Below are 22,644 nucleotides of genomic sequence, written 5' to 3' on the forward strand. Positions count from 1 at the left end.
TCTGATTAATTGAATTTAAATTTCTGCCACTGTGGGATTTGAGCCCATGGCCCCAGAATTAACTACCTCTATACCACCATTTCATAAGGATACAATAAGGAGCAGGAGTAAGCAATTCAGCCTACTGAGATCCTGGTTGATCTCATCTCAGCCTCAACATCACTTTCCTGTCTGTTCTCCATAACCCTTTAACCCATTACTAATTAAAAATCTATCTCCTCTTTACATTTACTTAATGTCTCGGCATCCACCGCACTCTCGGGTAGTGAATTCCACAGATTAGCAACCTAAGTAGTTTCTCCCCCTCTGTTTTAAATCTGCTACCCCTTATCCTAAAATTATGACCTCTCCTTATAGGTTACCCCACAAGAGGAAACATCCTCTCTATGTCTATCCTGTCAATCCCCTTGATCATCTGATATATCTCAACTAGCTCTCTTTTCATTCTTCTAAACTCTTGAGTATCAGCCTAAACTGCTCAATCTCTCTTCATAAGTCAAACCCCTCATCTCTGGAATCAAGATAGTGAACCTCCTCTGAACCACCTCCAATGCAACTATATCCTTCGTCAAATAAGGGGACCAAAACTGCCACAATTCCCCAGGTGCAATCTAACTAATTCCTTGCACAGTTGCAGCAAACATCTCTACGTTTGTATTCTTTCCTTTAAGGAAAAATGCCAAAATTCCATTTACTTTCCTTATTATCTATATCTGTGGACCAGTTTTCTGCAATTCATGCGCAAGGAAAGCCAGTTCCCTCTGCACCCACGCACTAAGTTTCTTTCCATTTAGATCATGAGTTGCCTTTCTATTTTTCAGACTAAAATGGATAACCTCACACTTATCCATGTTAAATTCCAGTCTGCTCACCTAACTTGTCCATATCCATCTGTAAATTCCTTAATTAATTTTGATTTACAATCCCATCTATTTTAGTATCACCTGTATATTTGGCTATAGTGCCTTCTAATCCTGCATCCAAGTGATTAATATAAATTGTAAAGAGTTGGAGCCTGAGGACTGAACCCTGTGGCACACACTAGTTACACCTTGTCAACCGAAAAAGTTTCCTTTATCCCAACTCTTTGCTTTCTGTTGACTAGCCAATCCTCTATCCAAGCCCACTAATTTACTCTAACCCCACAAAGTCTTACCTTGTGTATTAACCTTTTATGAGGCACCTTGTCAAATGCCTTCTGGAAGTCCAGATATACCACATATACAAAATCGACATTGGCCACTTTGCTTGTTACATCTTCGAAGAACTCTAGTATATTAGTCAAAACATATTTTACTCTTCATAAAACCATGCTGACTCTGATGAATTGTGTTTTCACTTTACAAATATCCTGTTATTACTTCTGCAATATGGATTCGAAAAATTTCCCAACGACAAATGTTAAACTGCTGGTCTATACTTCGCTACATTTTGCCTCCCTCCCTTTTTGAATGAGGGCATTATGTTCACATTTTTCCAATCTACTGGAACCTTCCTGGCATTCAAGAAATTTTGGAATATTTTAACAATGGATCTACTATATCCACTGCCACTTCCTTCAAGATCCTAGGATGTAGACCGTCAGACCCTGGGGACTTGTCTGCCATTAATCCCAATATTTGGTCAGGACTTTTTCCCTAGTGAGGATGATAGTTCTAAGTTCTTCTCTTTCCATAACTCTGCATTATCCATTACTCCCCAGTGAACTGTCCACTGGTCTGGTTTCCAATGCATAAGTAGGGTGAAACTATTCAAATCCTTACATACCATGATGTTAGGATTTTAAGTTTGTTTGCATTTTTGTCAAATTAACCAGCACTATATTGAAGCAATATCCTTTTCTTCATTTGCTTGGATGAGCGCAGCTCCAGCAAACTCAAGAAGTTTGACACCATCCAAGACAAAGCAGCCATATGATTGGGACTCCATTCACAAACATTCACTCCCCTCTACTGATGCGTGTTGGCTGCAGTGTGTACCATCTACAAGATGTGTGGCAGGAACTTAGCAAGGTTCCTTATACAGTACCTTCCAAATCCACAACTGCTACCATCTAGAAGGACAAAGGCAGCAGGTACAAGGGAACGCTACCATCTGGAGGTTCCCCTCAAAGCCATTCACCATCCCGATTTGGAAATATATCACCATTCCTTCACTGTCACTGGGTCAAAATCCTTGAAGTCCCTTCCAAGCAGCACTTTGGATGAATACATTACATAGACTGCAGCAGTCTATCACCATCACCTTCTACCTTCTTGAGGGCAATTGGAGATGGGCAATAAATGTTGCCTTAGCCAGCAATGTCCACATTCCATGAATGAATTTTTAAAAATTGAGTAATGTGAAAGGAGTTGTAAGAGGCAGCTCTGATTATTTGCAGATAGTTTTGTGGCAGATTTAAAAACTCATGACATTTGTGGATTTTTTCCATAAAGGTGACCATCAATCAGTGATCAAATAGTGTTCAGACATCAACCATAGGCAACTTGTCTATACATATAGAAATTTGCCTTATAGTTCAGTCCAATTTAATAGAAGGACTATAAATCTTAAACAAAGATTTAAAAAGCACGAGTGGAGCAATCACTGAGATTGGGCAGTACAGTGGCACAATGGTTAGCACTGCTGCCTCACAGCGCCATGGTCCTGGGCTTGATTCCAGCTTTGGATAACTGTGTGCGTTTCCTCCAAGTGCTCCAGTTTCTACCCACACTCCAAAGATGTTCGGTTAGGCCAATTGGCCATGCTAAATTGTCCCTTAGTATCCCACAGTGTGTGGGTTAGGTGGATTAGCCATGGTAAAATGTGTGGGTTATGAGGTTGGGGCCTAGCTGAGATGCTTTGTTGGTGCGGCGGTGCAGATTTGATGGGCTGAATGGCCTCTTTCTGCACAGCAGAGATTCTCTGATACTACGACATGCTCAATCAAATGATCTATTGTTCATATTAATTATCTGATATCAGTTTAGTGCTTACATTCTGAGGTATAAATGTCTTGCCTGCTTCTAAATTATGGAGGTTTATTTGTGTGGCACATCCAACAAAAAGAAGTTGCATCTTATTTCCGCTTTAATCCTGACAGCCAGGTATATGGAGCAGGTGAGATAACGTGGATGCTCTTTAGCATAATTACTACGTTGCACAGCCACATGTGGCTCTCACCTGCTTGTCCAGGAATTCTCTGGCATCTTTCTCAATGTGCCCTTCATAAAGGTTAGTTGTCATGTTCATCAGTCCAACTTTTGATAATCCAAAATCTGTCAATTTGATGTGCCCCAGTGACGTTACAAGCAAACTACAGAGAAATAAAAAAAATCTATATTAGTCCTTCCAAAATGCATTTGAATTCTTTACATTAAGAAAAAGACAAAGCTTTAATTGGAAGCTAACTGAAAGGAAGTTCTTAATCTATTACAAATCAAACCCAGAGGCACCTAGCTAATGGAAACTGACTACATGATGATAGTAGTTCTGAAAGCCAGTAGGTGTTCTCACCAAGTGAGGGGTGAACGAAACTCAATACCACAAAATGAAGTCTAGAATTGATACAAGCACCTTAGATAGCACCTTCCAAGCCACAACTGCTACCATCTAGAAATACAAGAGGTTTATTTGGTAGCACGAGCTTTCAGAGCATTGCCCCTTCATCAGCTAAGTCAAAGCAAATTGCCATTCAAGGGACAATGCTCCAAAAGCTTGTGCTAGCAAATAAACCTGTTGGACTTTAACTTGGTGTTGAGAGACTACTTATTGTGCCTACCCCAGTCCAACACTGGCAACTCCGCATCATTAGAAATACAAGGGCAGCAGACATATGGGAACACTATCAGCTGGAGGTTCCCCTCAAAGCTGAAAGATAAATAAATAATTTGCAACCACTGGAAAAGTGGGACATCCGCAGTTTCAAAGAGGGCCCCAGACAAGCCACAAGCTCTGAAACAACGAGAATTTCACTGCAATGATTTGCTCGCTAATAGGATTCATTTGTCCATAACATGCTTAATGGAGCCAAGTGTTACAGTTTCGGGAGACTGCAAATACAAATTGGAGTTCCTAGCAGAGTGTATCTTCTTGCATCCGTTTACACAAATTCCAAAATCTTGTGGGATCACATTTTCCACACTGCAGGACTGAGAATTTGATGCTCTAAACCCTGCAGGTTACCTAGCTCTCCACAGGTTCTTTCTGGTCAAACATGTCTTGATTATGATATGCTTGTCGATCTGATCCTCACGGATTTCAACTGTTATGCAACGCCAATGGATTTTTCAGTTGCAGGGTCTCTGGGGGCAACTGGTAGGGGTGGGGGCTTGCGCTACCTTAAAATCCCCCACACCGAATAACATTCCAGCATTTTACTTTCACTTGTGATCTTTGTCAGGACCGACTTGTGTGATCATGGTCTCTACATTGTAGAGACTCCAGACTTCTATACAGTTTTCTTCAAATTCCCTGGGGGTGATTCTCCTATCCCATTGCACTGCTTTTATAGTGCAGTGGACCAGGAGACTCGAGCGGAGGCCATTTTACAAGCTCCCCACTGGACATCACGGCCTCCCCTCGAGTCTCCGGCACTGTCAGTTCCATGCTGGAAACTAGCGCGGAGCTGCATATATTATGATAATCATTACCATATGTCTTAAATATCATTAGCAGGCCAGGGGACCGAAATCTCTGGGCCCACAAGCGTCTCTCTGCTGCCGCCAGTGTGTTTCACTCCAATGGGGTTTTAGTATAGCTCCCCACTTGTGGGAAGCTGGCGGCCTGGCCCTGCTGGAGTGAAGGGGGGCCATTGATGTCCCCCAGAGGGTCGGGCACAGTGGGTGGCCCTGAGCATTGCCAGCCAGGTCCACCAGCACTGTCCACAGGACAAAGTGCCAACGCCCTGGTGGCACTTTGGCACTGTCCACTGGGCATCAAGCAGTGCCAAGGAGGCAGGGCCTCTGATGCTACCACTCTGCTTTCAGGTTGAGTGACCGAGGGACAGAGGCCAGTGATCAGGCTGGGCATTGGTTGGGGCTGTCAGCGAGGTGGGTGAAAATTGGGAGATCGAGGCAGGCTGGGGGCAAAGGTCGAGTCACACCCAGGAGGTCAGCGATTGGGCCATGGCGGGATTGCATGGCTGGCGATATGGGGTTGCGGGGCTGGCCAGTGATCGAGAAATCTGAAATTAAGAATCTACCGATCACCGTGAAATCATTGTTGCCTCTCATAAAAACTCATTTGGTTCACTAATGTCCTTTAGGGATGGAAATCTGCCATCCTTACCTGGTCTGGCTTACATGTGACTCAAGAGCCACCGCAATGTGGTTGACTTTCAATTGCCTTTTGAAATGGCCTAGCAAGCCACTCAGTTCAAGGGTAACACAAGATGGGCAATAAACATTGGTCAGTCCCACGAATGAATAAAAATAAATAAATTTGTGTTCCCAAGTAATTGTCCCTCTGACAGTTCCTCCCCAAGTATTCTACCAAAACCCTTTGCAGTTTTGAACCTCCATTAAATCTTCTCCTAACCATAACAATCCCAGAAGTTCCTCCTCTTTGGTAAATCTCCTCTGTACCCTCTCAAAAGTCTTGCCAATTATTCCTGATGGTTTGTTTAATTGTCTAAACAAAATAAAAAGGCATGATTTAAAAAGAAATCGCTAGTTTTCATTATTTGCAAGTTTAATTGAACTGCTACTGAAAGAAAGAGAGTTGTCCAATTTCCTTCATTTTTTTGATACCCTTAAGTTTTAAATGGTGTTTCTTGGCTCCTGAACCCCATGTCCAACAAAAGAACTATGGTAGCTTTAGATTTTCCATATCTACAAAAACCATACTGACATTTGTCAGTACAGTATAGATGCAATACAGAAAGCATTCTTTCTGGTTGCATCACAGTTCGTTAAGGCTTTTGCTTTGTCCAAGATTGCAGGAAACTATAAAGTGACGCGAATGAAGCCTCAAACCAGCCTCCCATCTATTGACACTGTCTACACTTGTCACTGCCTTAGAAAAGCAGCCAGCATAATCAAGGACCCCACTCACCATGGACATACTCTCTTATACCTTCCATCGGGAAAAAGATACAAAAGTCTGAGGTCACGTACCAACCAACTCGAAAACAGCTTCTTCCCTGCTGCCAGACTTTTGAATGGACCAACCTCAGATGTAATCTTTCTTTACACCCTAGCTATGGCTGCAACACTACATTTGGCACCCTCTCCTTTTCTTCTCTATGTACAGTATCACATGCAAAAAACAATACTTTTCACTGCTTGCTGATACATTCCGCCCCCACTATATTCAACTCTGCACCAGACTGTAAAAGCCCCAGTTGACAAATTTTCCTCAAAATTTAGCCTTTAGGTTCAGCAATCCGCTTCATAGCATTCTCCAGATTTCCACCAAGGATGTGGAGGCTTTGGACAGGGTACAGAAAAGAGTTACCAGGTTGCTGCCTGATACAGAGGGCATTAGCTATGAGGAGAGGTTGGAGAAACTTGGTTTATTCTCACTGGAGCGACGGAGGTTGAGGGAAGACTTGATAGAAGTCTACAAGATTATGAGAGGCATGGACAGAGTGGATAGTCAGAAGCTTTTTCCCAAGGTGGAAGAAGCATAGGTTTAAGGGGCAAGGTTTAAAGGAGATGTACGAGGCAGATTATTTATACAGAGTAGTAGGTGCCTGGAACTCGTTGCCGGGGGAGATAGTGGAAGCAGATACGATAGTGACTTTTAAGGGGCATCTTGACAAGTACATGAATAGGATGGGAGTAGAGAATTATGGTCCCCGTAAGGGTAGAGAGTTTTAGTTAAGTCAAGCAGCATGTCGGTGCAAGCTTAGAGAGCTGAAGATCCTGTTCCTGTGTTGTAATTTTCTTTGTTCTTTGTTATTAATTTTACATTCCTCATTCAATAATTCTACATCCTTCCTGTCCTTGAAAATCCCTGGAAAAGAGGCAAGACTTTTTTGCAGCATTAAAATAAAAAAACTCTTGCTCAAAATGCTCCCTGGTATTAACGTACTAATTAGTTAGCTTCCAAAAGTTGCACACTACAAGAACTGTCAGGGAAACGTTTGCAAAAGAGTATTACAAGCTTTCACACAACTAAGAGGATGTGCACCCATTATAAATGCAGTTATCTCAAACTGCCTTACCAAGATGTCAATTTGTTCTAGTCAACAGGCCCTTAACTCGTGCGTGGGAAATGTTAAGTTACGTATCAGGTTGTGGAATCCACCAGGGTATGCCAGAATCAATGAAGGCTTTGAATGAATGCCATTTAAGATATTTGAAAGAAAGAGAATCTACCACAAAGTCTTTAAAAGGAAAATCAAAGTGTACCACATTAAAAGCCAATAACATAAGGGGATCTTTTTACTATGCAGTACTGAAGGTATATACGTCTTCATCAAATCTCAAAATGTTCGGGCTAATATCCTGAAATATGCTGTTTATCATTTGTTTTATCACACGTAAAATTACACCACTTTTGAGGCTTTATGGAAGATACACGTGCAACAATACAGAGCAGCACGTTTACAGAAGTTAGGCCCTGCATGTGCGATCAAACAGTAGAGCTCTTGATTGCAAAATTTAACCGATGGAAAAATAATTGAAATCTGAAGCCGACATGTTTTACATATACATACTTATCTGGTTTCAGATCTCGGTGTACAATCCCATAATTGTGCAGGTACTCCAAAGCAAGGACGGTCTCCGCAAAATACATTCTTGCCATATCTACTGGTAAGGGGCCCATATTTTTCAACAGTGTTGCGCAATCTCCGCCTAGAAGGCAACAAGAAATAACTTTTCACCTACCAAAGACAATCTAACATTATCTGATTGCTTAGAACGTGACGCTGAGCAAGAATGGGAATGAGAAATACAATTTTATTTAAAAGTGAGTCCAGTACCTTCCACGTACTCCATCACCATACACAAATGGCGCTTGGTTTCAAAGGAACAATACATGCTCACGACAAAGGGATTTTCTGCGAATGTCAGGATGTCCCTTTCTACAAACGCCTGTTGGATCTGATTTCGAAGGATCAAGTTCTGTTTGTTGATCTTCTTCATTGCAAATCTCTGCTTGGTCTCTTTGTGGCGAACCAAATACACAGCTCTGGAGAAACGGAGGGCGTAGTCAGTGCACAAGTGTGCTCAGCAGTGATACCATTATCTAGTATTAGGGCAGCCTGGTGATTCAACCTGGTATGGGAAACCATTATCAAAGAACGAGTGATTGTGGCCCATTACACTTGCTTTTTCATCCGAATACTTCAGATCTCAATCAAAAATAATGACACGTTGCATCGAATTAAACCCTGCGCTGCAGATGGTAAGCTTTTAGAAAAAAAACAAAACTCCCATTATTTTCAACTAAAGATGGAAATTGAGCAATATTTTAACTATTAACAGTGACACTGATGTGGTTAATTATACCGTGCAGTGTTAACTCACAGTAATCATTAGGGAATCATAAGATGAACACACTCTTTCTTCTGGCTAATAGCTCACTGCTGCTGGCAGGGTACATTAATGACTGCTTTTATACTCATACAACACTCACCCATAGGCTCCATTACTGATCAACTTCATCGTTTCAAAGTCAATTTCACGTGGCTTACGTTTACCTTGAACTGAAGGAGTAAAGCTCTGAGGAGGAGGAAAGAATTAATGTTTAAACTTCACTGTGTAGGAGCCATGGAATCATAAATTCTGAGAAATATAGCAGTTGCCTCTGTTCCTGCCAAGTTATTACATGATATTTAGCGGTCACAGCTTTTCACCCATTACTTCAACTCAATTTCATCTACCTTCAACTGGGTCCTTCTTCAAAAATCAGTGCATTCGATATTTCAAAATAAGTTAGTGTTAAATAAGAAGTTATTACGTTCATCAAACAAAAGCAGCGATCATTTTCAGGATAGGGTAGCACGGTGGCACAATGGTTAGCACTGCTGCCTCACATCGCCCTGGAACCGGGTTCAATTCCGACCTTGGGTGACTGTGCGGAATTTGCACATTCTTCCCATGTCTGCGTGGGTTTCCTCTGAGTGCTCCGGTTTCTTCCCACAGTCCAAAGACGTACAGGTTAGGTTGATTGGTCGTGCTAAATGGACCCTGGTGTCAGGGATTAGCAGAGTAAATATGTGGGGTTATGGGAATAAAGCCTGGGTGGAATTGTGGTCCCTGGCGCTGTGAGGCAGCAGTACTAACTACTGTGCCACTATACCGCCCTTTTCTGAAAATGATCGCTACTTTGGTTCAATGAATGTGATAACTTCATATTTAATACTAACTTATTTTGAAATATTGAATGCATTGACTTTTGAAAAAAAACAGTTGAACTCAATGGGCCAAATGGCCTCCTTTTGCATTGTAGGGATTCTATGATTCTATGACTGCTTTCCAATTTTTTCTGTGCGCTGATCAAGACAAGGGATATCAGTCCTGTGGAAAGGAGAGAACATACTCGAGTCTACATGCAGGTCGATCAATCAGACCTTAGAAACTGTAAGAAACAAAGTTCTCATTGTGTTTGCACTTCCCATTTGGAAGCCCTGATGCCTTGGAAGGGGTTGTTTTAAACCTTGTTGGCAAAAGCCTAATCAGAACACCCAAATCTGTTAATAGCAATTACATGGCAAAGTGGATATAAATTTTATACGTGGCACCAGAGACACTGAGATAGGCATCAACATGGAAAAAAATTGCTTGTGCATCTCTTCGGTTGGAGCAAGTTTGACACAGAGGGCTGAATTTTCTCAGCCTTTTGGGGATGGGCTGGGAGTTGGGAGAGTTGATAATATGGTGGGGTTGGTGTTGTGAGCCCAGTCTGATGTCCTTTCCTGCAATGGCATGTTATCAATGGCATATTACAAGTGGTGGGAACCAAAGCAAAGACCCACTGGGCAGCAGCCAGTAGGATGGCACAGTGACACAGTGGTTAGCACTGCTACCTCACAGTGCCAGGGACCCAGGTTCGATTCCCGGTTTGGGTCATTGTCTGTACGGAGTTTGCATGTTCTCTCCATGTGTGCGTGGCTTTCCTCTGGGTGCTCCAGTTTTCTCCCGCTATCCAACGACTGCTGGTTAGTGCATTGGCCATGCTAAATTCTCCCTCAGTGTACCCGAACAGGCACTGGAGTGTGGTGACTAGGGGATTTTCACAGTAACTTCATTGTGGCGTTAATATAAGCCAACTTGTGACACTAATAAATAAATTTAGTTGAGCCACATAAGGGTCTAATTAAGGTTAGGGTGGCTTCCATCTCCCCAGCACCCACACCTCCCTCTCCCCCGATGCCACAAGAGGACAATCAATTTTTAAACATCAATTCCTCACCATTATCAGTTTGAGAGTTGAGGACATCTATACAGTTTTATTTTCAACAAAACATACAAAGAAAGGTTTACCCAAGTGTTACTCATTATGAAGATTTTAGTGACTAATTTGCTGAGCGGGTAAACAAGGTCTTTGAAGTTAAGATTATTCCGACAGTGTATATGTGGCACTGCTGGATGGAAATCAATCAACTCTCTTGTGGCAGGCTTGATAATTTGATATCCGAATCAGACAAGTCTGCAGTTCCCCACAGGGCTGTTGTTAAGTTGACCAGCCAGCCTGATTCATTAACATTATAATGGGCATAAATCCCCACCACTTGGCTCTAGGAACTCATAAACCCAACAGACTTGACATCAACCCAACAGGCTTAAAATGCAAAATACTATGGACGCTGGAGCCTGAAACAAAAACAGAGAATGCCAGAGAATCTCAGCAGGTCTGACAGCATATGTGGAGAGAGAGTGGAGCCAACGTTTCAAGTCTGGATGACCCTTCGTCAGACTTAACATGACCTGGCTTACGGGTCCTTTGTCCTGGACAAACTACATGGATTTGGATGGCTGAACAGAGGAACATTCCCATGCACACTTTGCCTTCTCAATATTTACAGCTATTACCAATCAGCATCTAAACCCTTTGGGAACAGACTACTGGGATGTCTGCCTATGTGGGAAGCACCAGATAACAGAAATTCGATCTGTGTGGATATCTCAACAGTACAACTTTTGGGACTAAAACTGGTGTTGAAGTTTCCAAGGATTTGATTATACAATCCTTCTGAGGATTGGAAAATGAAACTAGCACAGCCAACTTGTGCCTTTTCCTGTGCCAGCCCACCCCTGGTCATTTTTAAGGAAATGGGTTAGATAACACAGTTCGTTTGAGGGTTACATTAGGTCAAAGGAATCCAACTGAGATTTTCCTTGTCTTTCTGGTGGCTGCAGCAGCTGCAGGCAGTTCTGTTGAGATTCACAACAACTGAATGTTTCCCATGCAGTCTGCATGCCTGATCCTTATTCCAACCCAGCAACAGGGTTCTAATCCCACAGCGAAAATCCTGCTACACGTATCTGACACCTTGCTGCCCAAAAGCAGAGATGGCTTCCTGCACCATGGATTCTGGCTTTGAAGTCTCTAGCCATTCGTAGCTTTGGTAGTAGTAACAACCTAACACCCATGGATAGAGTACACATGGAGAACATGTTTCCATTAAGTAGGCGAGACGAGGATCTGAGGGCACAGCCTGAGAGTAAAGGGACCCTTTAAAACTGAGATTAGTCACAAGAGGGCTTATATCAACACTACAATGAAGTTACTATGAAAATCCCCTAGTCGCCACACCCGGGCACCTGTTCGGATACACTGAGAATTTAGCATGGCCAATGTACCCAACCAGCACGTCTTTCAGACTATGGGAGGAAACAAGGCCACCTGGAGGGAACCGACGCAGACATGGGGAGAATGCACAGACAGTGACCCAAGCCGGGAATTGAACCCGGCTCCCTAGCACTGTGATGGAGCAGTGAAGACCACTGTGCCACCCCAAGGAGGAGGAATTTCTTCAGCCAAAGGGTGGTGAATCTTTGGAATCTGTGGAGGCCAAATCACTGAGTGTATTTAAGACAGAGATAGATTCTTGATCGGTAAGGGGATGTAAGGTTACAGGGAAAAGGCAGGAGAATGGGGCTGAGAAACACATCAGCCATGATCGAATGGAGGAACAGACGCGATATTTTGGAAGGTTCAAGTAACGATGCATCCTAATCTCACCTGGTGCGGCAAAACTGTAGCCAAGTTGCAAAGACTAACCACTTCAAATCTTGAATAACTTCACAAGTTATGAGGACAGGTATTTTCAATGGACAATCTCCATTGAGAGATATGGAGGTATTAAAGATAAACGAGGTAGAAATGATGCCAAACGCTTATACGTGAAGAGCAGTATAAGAATACTTACACCCACTGAGTCATCCGTCTCAGGAGTCTCGGCTGTCCCACTGTCATAGTTAGCCAGCTGGGCCATCTCTTTTGAGGGTGAAAAAAGTTTTTGATTAGGGACAAGATGATTGTTGATTGAAAGGGGAAAGGTTACTTATTAAAATCAACAGAAAAGTTAGACATATTGTAAAACCGGCTGCTACAGATCATCATTCCCCTTGAACGGTAGACTGTGGTTACGCAGACACTTCATGCTCTTTATTTCACTTTGGCTAATCTCTCCTGTCGCATTCATTCCAGATATAGCACCTTTCATATTTCCCAGTGTTGAGTAGCATTTCAAAGGGGCTGCTAAACTTCCACTTGGGGTCTGGCACTGCAATCTGGATTTTCTCTGCTCTGTCTGGGATCATTTTATCCTATTACACTAATTATCCTAGACCTTTAAATTGTATCACAACTCAAGAGCAGTTGTTGGGAATTAACACTATCCTCAGACTGAACAGTGGGTAAATGAAGTAGCTAATAATGCCTGTTGAGACTTTTAACGCATTTGTGAACCAGCGGAGCATCTGTCCTTTATGCCCAAGTAAACCATTTCTCAAGGCCCATGATACAAAGACTGCTGATACTAACAAAATGAGAAAACTTCCTCCTGGAGAACCCATCTGCGACGCAGCCATTGGTGCCTAATAGGTTACAAATCTATGTTTTTTTTTAATTGTCATAATTGTCATCGGAGAAAAAAGTTGAATTTGTTCGGCACCATCTCCCAGCAGTAGTTCAGACTGCATTGTGAGAAAGCGTGCGACACGTAAGAACAAGTGATGTTTAAAAGGAAAATCTGTAGACTATTCAAACGGCTAAAGCGCCTTAAAGAATTTTACGTACTTCGGATCGCACAATTTGCGAGATGCAAGAGAACCAGAAACAGAAACATTTGTTTAATTATATTGGTTCCAATTAGATGCTCAAATGCCTTTTTAATGGCTGTTTATAATGTGCAACTGCTGCTGCATTTGGGGTTTAATAGAGCAGCAAGGCAAGGAAGAATGAGTGCTACTGATGGTCATACTGTGCCAAATGAGCAGGGGCAAGAACACAAATTATGTAGAGCAGATGCATGCTACCTGAGCCAGCATAAGGAGGCTTTAAATAACACGTACAGTTTCCTAATGCATAATCCATGTCAGAAGAGTGCTTCAGTTATTAATTATATGCTAATTTTTCCATATCTCAATAGGAAGGTGACTAAATAATGCTTCCTCGGCTTTTTTTTAAAAATACATTCGCACTTGGATACATCATCTGGAAAATTAAAGCATTCGGTTCAATGGCACTTTCAGCAAATGATATTTTGTAGTGGGTATTGGCTATGGCAGACGTACAATTAAGATTTTTTTATACCCAAGACATACATAGGCGGAAATTCTCTGGTGCCGATCTCCCTCTGCTGCCAGCAAAAATGGAGAATTCGCACTCAGTCAAATCTCCATTCACAGCAGCAGGACCAGCGTGGACAAGGTCAGGGAATCCCAGCCATATAGTTATTGGAAGAGCATCCCAAAAATCTCATTCTGCTTTCAAAGAAATCTTCTAGGATAGCAACATCCCAAAGTGCTAAAATCAAAGTGTTTTTGACTAGCAGATCAATGATTTCTAACTCAAAACTTTCAAGAACGACTATGAGAAAAGCACCGGAAAACAAAGTTTCAATAATGTTCATGAGGATCGTGTTAAAAACTTAATCATTTCAATGGAAAATATTTTACCGTCATCAAATTTAAGTCACTATTAAGACGTGCTAGAAACAAGATTTATCTAGATGTAACAGGAGCATAATGCCCTCGCTACCCATCCTTTTAATATTCATTCCACACTTGACTGAGTGCCTGAGAAGGTAAAACATACTTTGCACATAGCACAGTTAACAATGGCACTCACCCTCTAAGGGATCCCTAGTAAGGCCCAGCTGACTGATGATATAACGGGGAATATCCGACTTAATGCCTTCTCCTTCTTTAGCATGTCCTTCTGCTGCTTCTAACAAGTGATAGAACTCTTCAGGATCAAATTCCTGGAACGACATTTAGAGAAAAAAAATACCTCAGTCAACATCTTAATTGTTTTGAATATTGCAAGTTTCCTCCTCAGTGTAAAGTTTATTGGGAAAAGATCCCAAAAATGTCACCGCGCCTCAAAACGAAATCCTCCGGGGCAATAAATATATTAAATCATAAACTCAAAGCATTTCTCTTGCGTATCAATGTTGAACGAACACAGCATTTCAAATCAGCTGTCTCTAGTGTGTGTCTGCAGCCCCCTCCCCACACAATGTTCTTAAATGCTCCACATGCTCACATGACAGCGTATTAACTTGGTTTAGTGTGTGAAGCATCGCTTCAGCTTGTGTACATTCTGCATACATATCTTTTCCTTGTTGCAGAAGGAGACTTACAAGGCATTCCAGCAGTCGGGCCGGCCGAGCAATGATGATCAGTAATTTCCTGACCAGCTGATCAATGACCGTCAGTTCATTACTTTCCGAACGTTTGTGAGCCTGGACGTGGGAAAAGCAGTAAGGAGTACAACGCGTTAATAATCAGTGCATGTGGACCATCACTGAAACAAAACTACTTAAAATAAAATATTTTCTAAATTCAACCAAGCATATGAACCATTTTCAGTGTTTAATCCATCCATTTAAAAGACTTCCAAAGCAATTTCCCTGCATTAAAGGTAAATTACGACTGTTTGCATTGTCGTTCATTCCACTATAAAGATCATTAAAGACATGAGGCTCAGAAACCTGATTAGCATTATGTTTGAACACTATTAAATACAATATCTAGCAGATGGGGCTGATGGCATTATGGTATAAGTCAGTTATAAAAAGAGGTAGGATACTTAGCCCCTTGAACCTATTCCAATATTCAGTAAATTGGTGGCTGATCCGATGACCTAGCTCCATGCATGTCTGTCCCACTTTGCTTAACGCATTTGGTTAACTAAAACCTATCAATCTCAGATTTTAAATGAGGGACTGATCTTGCCCGGATCAGCTGCTTTCCTTCCCTCTCTCTCTCTCTCCCCCTCAGTTTTTCCCATGGTCCATGAAGTCACCACAGTGCCCTTCACATCAATCATCATCTTTTGGATTTGATGGCTGGTATTTGCAGATGGATGCGCCCCTCCCCTACACCCACCCTCCTCGTCTTTAACACTTGCCATTTGTCCAGACCCGCACTGATACAGGCCGAATCTTCCCTACACCAGTGGCTGGGTTCTTCTGTGGGACTGGAGTGGGACTTGAACCTTGGGCCTCCTGGCTCACAGACAGAAGCACCACCAATCACGCCGCATAGATTCCGATCAAGATTCGACTGCTTTTTGTAGAGAAGAGCTCCAATCTGCTATCAACCCTTTGCACATTGAGGCGTTTCCTAATTTCACTCCTAAAAGATCTGATTCCAATTGTTATGCAATGGGCAGAACTTTATGTCCTCGCTCGGGTGAGACCAGAAATTCCCATCCGAGGTCAACAGAGATTTCCATTGTCAGACCCTCACCCGCTCCAATGGTAGAGTTCCAGAGTGTGGCTCCCAAGTTCCAGACTCCCTAATCAGAGGGAATATGCTTGTTCTATCTATCCAATCAGTTCCCTACAATATCTTAAGTATCTAAACTGGATCATTCCTAATCCTTCTAAATTCCAAAGAATACAATCCTAGCTGTGTAATTTAACCCTCAAGAGCCCAGGTTATCATCCTGGTGAATCTATACTTCCACATTGGTACAACTAAACCAAGGACCAATAGAATCGTTAGCCTTTTATTCACCCCTGACTAGGGTAGCACCTTACTTCAGTAAAAAGAAGTTACTGGAACAGCTACTTGCAATAGTATTTCATTATTTTCAGTTGCCACATAACGGCCACTGCTTAAAAATAAGGGATGGCCCATTTAAGATGGAAAAATATTTTCTCCAAGAATCATGAGTCTTTGCATCTCCCCTCCTTAAAAGATGAGGATACAATACTATCAGCCGTGATCTTACTGAATGGCGAAGCAGTCTCAAGGGGCCTGCTCCGCTCCTACATTGTACATTTACATGTTTAAAATACCAATTTACTAATGAGCAGGAGCAGTAGTACAAAAATTTCACAGCTGACTTACAGTCAATAATCACTGTTCCATTTTTAAAAATGTATAATACACGACAGGAAGTCTTCACGACAATATCACTGAGATGTTGGAAGTAAAAAGAAGTGGGAAAGGGCAAAAGTTAGATTCACCAGTTTGAGCAAAGTCAGTTTTAGTTGCAAATGAACCATTTCAAGCTCCCTTTGTGATACTGACAGAACTTTCGCAACAATCAAGATTTTAAGACCATAAGACAGAGGGACAAAATTAAGCCATTCGACCCATCAAGTCTACTCCACCATTCAATCATGGCTGATATGATTCTCATCCCCATTCTCCTGCCTTCTCCCCGTAACCCTTGATCCCCTTATTGATCAAGAACCTATCTCTGTCTTAAAGACACTCAATGACCTTGTCTCCACAGCCCTCTGTGACAATGTGTTCCACAGGTTCACCCCACACTAGCTGAAGAAATTCCTCCTCATCTCAGTTTTCAAAGAGCATCCCTTAACTCTGAGGTTGTGCCCTCGAGTTTCAGTCTCTCTGCCTCGTGGAAACATCCTCTCCACATCCACTCTAGATAGGCCTCTTAGTATTCTAAGTTTTAAGTAGATCCCCCCTCATCTTTTGAAACTCCATCGAGTATCGACCTAGGTTCCTCAATTGCTCCTCATATGACAAACCCTTCATTCCTGGATTGTAAGATGTCAATACCACATCTCACAATGTCATTATTTCTGTAAGCTCTTCCATTTTCTACTCATTCTAACACTTCTGTCGAGGTGTGCAAAAATACTTCGAAGGAAAACAGTAAATTGTGAGGTACATTGCTCTGTATTTCACCTTGCAAAGCACAACTGTTCAAATCCAACACAAAATCACCTTGTCACGTGGTTTCTGATTTTTAAACATCCTCTTCAATGTTCTCTTCAGAGTGGCACTAAGTGGTAGAGCAAACTTTCAAATGGTTTAACCAGGGTCACTGGGGACTATCTTTCTCCCTCTCACTTGCAGAATATGTACCTCTACACATCAGTCTTCGGGATGAGAACATTATTTCAATCATTTAGAACAAAGAACAGTACAGTACAGGAACAAACCCTTCAGCCCTTCATACCTGCACCAATCATGATATCCTGCCTAAACTCAAACCGCATGCACTTATGGAGTCCATATCCTTCCATTCCCATCTTATTCATGTATTCGTCTGGTTGCCCCTTAAATGATGCTATCGTACCTGCTCCCACCACCTCCCCAGCGGCGCGCTCCAGACATTCACCACCCTCTGTGCAAAAAAAACCTTGCCTCGCACATCCCCTCTAAACTTCTGATCTCATCAGAACAAACTCTTGAGTTTAATGTCACAACAGTACAATTTAAAGTTTCTTCAAGTTATTTAACCGGTGTAACTTTTATCTCTGTGGCAGAGTTTTATTGTAGCAAAGTCACAACACGCAGCCTAGATGAATCTTAGTCTTCGTGCAGACTAAAAAATAGAAGTAATGTGGAGTTTCTATAAGCATCAAGAGGACAGTATCAAGAGGGGCTGTTTTCCACTCAAACGATCCTGGTATTGGGCAATGAAACTTAGGGAAAACGGGAAGTTAAGTTGAAACCAGAGACTAAAGCCTGGAGCCATTTAAAAATAGTTGGCACGATTGTGTTCTGCAATTCCTGCTCCCATTCCCAGTTCCAACGCTGGCTGCCAGTGCAGGTTAAGGGTGTGGCTGGTGAGCACGCACCCTGCACTCCTGACCTGACCAGCTCCATTGTGTGGGTGGGCATCTCCTAACACCTCTTAATTTTCATGGTGTCAGATCAGTTCATCTACCTCTTGTGCTTCACAGCCTCTCAGTGGAGTCATGAACCATAGTCAGAATTCAGGAACCTTTTGAATGAAAGGCAAATTCAAAAGGTCTTACCCATGCTTCTTCTCAACTCATTCCCAGTCACGTCCATGATTCCTTATATTCTCCATGAAACTCATTCAGCTAATGCACCCAGGCATTCCCCTGATATTGCCCACACCAGCTCAATGTAACTCCTGCCCCTTCTATGTTCATTTACCCAATATGCACTATGTATATAACTAATAAGTCATATAATGGCAATGGCAAGAGTGGGACTGCTAAGAGAAAAACACCGATTAAAAATTTTCTTTTGAAACAAAACTGATATTCTTAAAATGCAATGTCAATTAGGTAGACTATTAAAATGTCAGTAACATAGGCTTCAAACCCCCCACACCCCTCCCCCCATCCCGTCCCTGACTTCACTGCTGCTGGGTTAATTTTTTTTTATTTGGGTTCACAGGAAAGCTTCATTATGCATTGTTGTGGGCTTTAATGCCAATCTTTTAATTGATCACAACTTTACCCTTTAAGTAACCAGACCAAGTCACACAGCTCTCTTAAACAGTTGTTTTAATCAAGTTACATAGTGAGGTTCCTGGCAGTGCCAATTACTAGCCAGAGCCCAGAGTTCAGGAATCCACAAGCAGTCATAGTTTCAAATTCAATTACTAGTTAGCATATATGAATCACAATATAGGAGTTATCATCCTCCGGGTTATTGATTAAGTTTATGTTACTCAATTAATAAAAACAATCACAATCGCCTTATGTTTGCTTGATTATAATATCCAATCAGCGTGAGATTTTTAATTGCAACAATTGGGTATTCTCTCAACTATCTTTAAACATCCCAGTGTTAGAAACAAATCAACCCAATGTCTGCCTTAATGGCCTTTCTCCAGGCTAAGACTTCTTTATCTTCCCCTCTTCCTATCTGGAAGGACAGTTGTAAACACAAATCATCCTAATATCTGCCTTAATGGCCTTTTCCCCAGGCTTCTCTCCTCCTCCTTATCTGAACGAACTGTCTTTGTGAAGCAACTTGTTAGCTAACTGTGTACAGGATAATATATATATTATATATATATATATATATATATATACACATACACACACACTGGCCATTATTACGTAATATGATATGGCCATTGTTAGCCTCCATAGTTATTAGTCTGATTATTATTCCCCCTCATGCATCATAATCGGAAAAGGTAAGATTTTCAGGACTACAGGGAAGAGGCAGGGGAGGAAGGTGAATTGGTCCTTCAGAGGACCAGTACAGATGTGATGGGCCAAGCGGCCACCTTCTTTGCTATAACCATCCTATCATTCCCTTGCAATTTCTCAATTAACTGATCGAGAATTAGTGGAAATAGGCACTCTTGGAGTGCAGGCTGCAGTAGAGTACTCACATCGACAAATATCATTGTCAAAAGTCATCAGTGTGCAAACTGCTGCTCTGTAATTTGTTAAAAGGTGCTATGTAAATACAAGTTGCGTCCGCTTAGAAATTCTTCAAATGGGTACACACAGCAAACTGCAGAAAAGGCAGTTGCTATTTAGCTCTCTCAGGACAAATCAAACAAACAATCTCAAGGCTTCACACTTTCAAGTCAAAAATAAGAACAAATAAATGAAATTTTAAAACATCAATTCAATCTGCACAAGCAGGCAAATGCACACATTTTAAAAAACAGAAGTAGATAATCTTCTGCATCTGATTTTTATGTTCAGTGGTTGATTCCATATACAAAGACAAAAGCCCAAGTCCATGCTGATAAATTTGTACTTCAAGAATCAGATTTTGAACCCGTTATTTATTTCGGATGCACAATTTGATGCTCTCCTTTATTTCCTGCAGTTTTCTGCTGTCCACAGCTGGATTAAATATCTGGTGTCATTACTTAACGAGGTAAGTGGCTGCTAAGTCACTCGAAAAGCACCAAATGAGTTTCATTATGGGCAGTCCCTGATTGGTCAGGTTCCTGCTGTTAAGGCATCAAGTAGAAAACTGAAGTCATTCACTTTTCTACTTCTTGCGCTAGAACAGTAAAAAAAAGGACAATAAAAAAAGTAAAGTAAAATTTATCTATTATTGTCACAAGTAAGCTCACATTCACACTGCAATGAAGTTACTGTGAAAATCCCCTAGCCGCCACACTCCGGTACCTGTTCGGGTACACCGAAGGAGAATTTAGCTCAGGAGTTGGACGGAAAGGTGGTGGGCTTGCCATCCATTGAATCCCAACCCCCACCCCCTGCTGAAAGCTCACATTAGGGAGGGGATTTGTAAAATCCAACCCCTAATAGAGGTTCTTAACAGCATGAGAGGTTTTGATAGAGTGTAGAGTGAAGAAACTATTCAGTTTAGAAAAACAGAAACTAGACGCAGGAACAGGTCATTTGGCCCTTCGAGCCTGCTCCACCATTCATTATCATGGCTAATCAGCGAATTCAATATCCTGATCCCGCTCTCCTCCCATATCCCTTGATTCCTTTAGTCCCAAGAGCAATATCTAATTTCTTCTTAAAATCAGAGGCTATACGTTCCAAAGAACATGTCTAGAGGGGAGAGGAGGAGAAATATTCAGACTCAGTTGCTAGAATTTGGAATGCCCTACCTGAAAAGGTGGTAGAAGCTGATCCCATCAACAATTTTAAAAGGCAGTTAGACAGGTGATCTTATTGAATGGCGGGGTGGGTGCTAGGGGCTGAATGGCCTACTCCTGTTCCCATGTTCCTCTGGTATTTGAGGATGCGATACTTACTGGGCTACGGAGAGTAGGAAAGCAGGGCTAAGCATGACTGCTTTTTCAAATAGTCTGCGCTAGCAAGACTGGCCTAATGGCCTCCTTCTGTGCGCGAAGTCTCTGTGATTCTATTCTGCTGCTGGGATGACAAACAATTGTCCAGTACTGAAGTGAATCAACAATGGCAAAAATTTATCCCTTAGATTCTGTAACATATTTGGAGGTAATGGAGAGTGAAAAGAAAGCTTTGATTTAAATAAATTGGCAGTTCCAGCATCAACCTTATCCCCATTTTGAGGGAGGAATTCTGCCCTCTCCAGCTATTACCACAGAAGAGCTCCACAGAGACTAATGTCTTGCATTTAAGCTTTTGCTAATGGCATAGCAGTACTAAAAAAGTGTGGGGATTAGTGCATATGTAGCTGCTTACTTCAGCCTTTTTATTGCTTTGTTCTGTTCTGTTCTGCAGTGGAGACAACTGGAATGATATTGTAAAAATGACACTATTATCCAAATTTGCCAGAATCTCTAAGAATTAAAACGCTTTAAAAAAACTGATCCCAACAGTCTTGGATTGCTTAAATCAGTTTTTGTCAGAAGCCAGAATGTCCGACAATGCTACTTGAAATTCCGCTGCTCTGTGCTGTGAGAGAATGTAAGGAAGTCTCAGTATAAAATAATCTGTTCCTCGCCATTGTCACGAGCGTGCTGGCTCAGGCTGCCGATGGGACTGATGAGTTTTGAGCAATTACACAAGCATGTTTACACTTGCCCTGAAACTCGGAGTGCCACCGTACATACATACTTACTATGGATGCACAATGGCATTGTGTAGTTGCTTTACGCATTGGTATCCAGTCACTGACTCTGCAATCTTCAGTTTAGTGTCGCCAACATAAACATGATAAACCTGGCAAACCTCATTAGACCTGACACTTTTAAAGCTAACTTTTGAACTGCTGCCTCTCCTTTTGGAACCAGTAAATGAAACTGTTAGGGTGTTACCAGCACATTTTTGGCAGTGACATCACATTATATCATGACGGCGTCACATACCTCTGCGGATATTTGATCGGCAATGATATTGTAACTTCTGTGGGTAAAATGTCATGGTGAGTCTGCAAGGGTATGCAACAGTAGACCCTTGGAAGCTACACAGAGACTTAATCCACTGCATATAACTAAATTACGTTCAATTCTGGTCACCACATTACAGGAAGGATATGGAGACTTTGGAGGGGGTGCAGAAGAGATTCACCAGGATGCTGCCTGGATTAGAGACTATGAGCTACGAAGAGAGGCTGGACAAACTAGGGTTGCTTTCTCTGGAGCAGCAGAGGCTGAGGGGAGACCCGACTGAAGTCTATAAAATTGAGAGAGGCACAGTTAGGGTTGACAGGTCAGAATTTTTTACCCAGAGTTGAAATGTCTAATACGAGGGGACATGCACTTAAAGTGAGAGGGAGAAAGTTCAAAGGAGATGTGAGGGGCAAGTATTTCTCATAGAGAGAATGAGTGGTAGGTAACTGAAACGCACTGCCAGGGGTGGTGGTGCAGGCGGATACAATAGGTACGTTAAAGGGGCTTTTAGATAAGCATGTGAATATGCAAGGA

The 22,644-nt window shown here is 42.0% G+C and overlaps 1 protein-coding gene across 8 annotated transcripts in view; it reads right to left on the reverse strand.

The window, feature by feature from the left end:
• Positions 1 to 22,644, reverse strand: part of LOC145343260 (microtubule-associated serine/threonine-protein kinase 4-like) — a 445,947-nt gene that overhangs the window by 39,299 nt on the left and 384,004 nt on the right. For all 8 annotated transcript variants that reach the window (XM_080189364.1, XM_080189367.1, XM_080189366.1 and 5 more), the window contains 7 exons: positions 14,744 to 14,845; positions 14,230 to 14,362; positions 12,305 to 12,372; positions 8,566 to 8,651; positions 7,910 to 8,118; positions 7,643 to 7,781; positions 3,163 to 3,295 (listed from right to left, as the gene is read on the reverse strand). In XM_080189364.1, coding sequence (XP_080045490.1) covers positions 3,163 to 3,295; positions 7,643 to 7,781; positions 7,910 to 8,118; positions 8,566 to 8,651; positions 12,305 to 12,372; positions 14,230 to 14,362; positions 14,744 to 14,845 — 870 coding nt within the window. The remainder of the gene's footprint in view (positions 1 to 3,162; positions 3,296 to 7,642; positions 7,782 to 7,909; positions 8,119 to 8,565; positions 8,652 to 12,304; positions 12,373 to 14,229; positions 14,363 to 14,743; positions 14,846 to 22,644) is intronic.

The sequence above is a fragment of the Carcharhinus amblyrhynchos genome, chromosome 5, assembly GCF_965287045.1.
Source record: "Carcharhinus amblyrhynchos chromosome 5, sCarAmb.v2.hapA, whole genome shotgun sequence".
In the NCBI taxonomy this organism is placed as follows: Eukaryota; Metazoa; Chordata; class Chondrichthyes; order Carcharhiniformes; family Carcharhinidae; genus Carcharhinus; species Carcharhinus amblyrhynchos.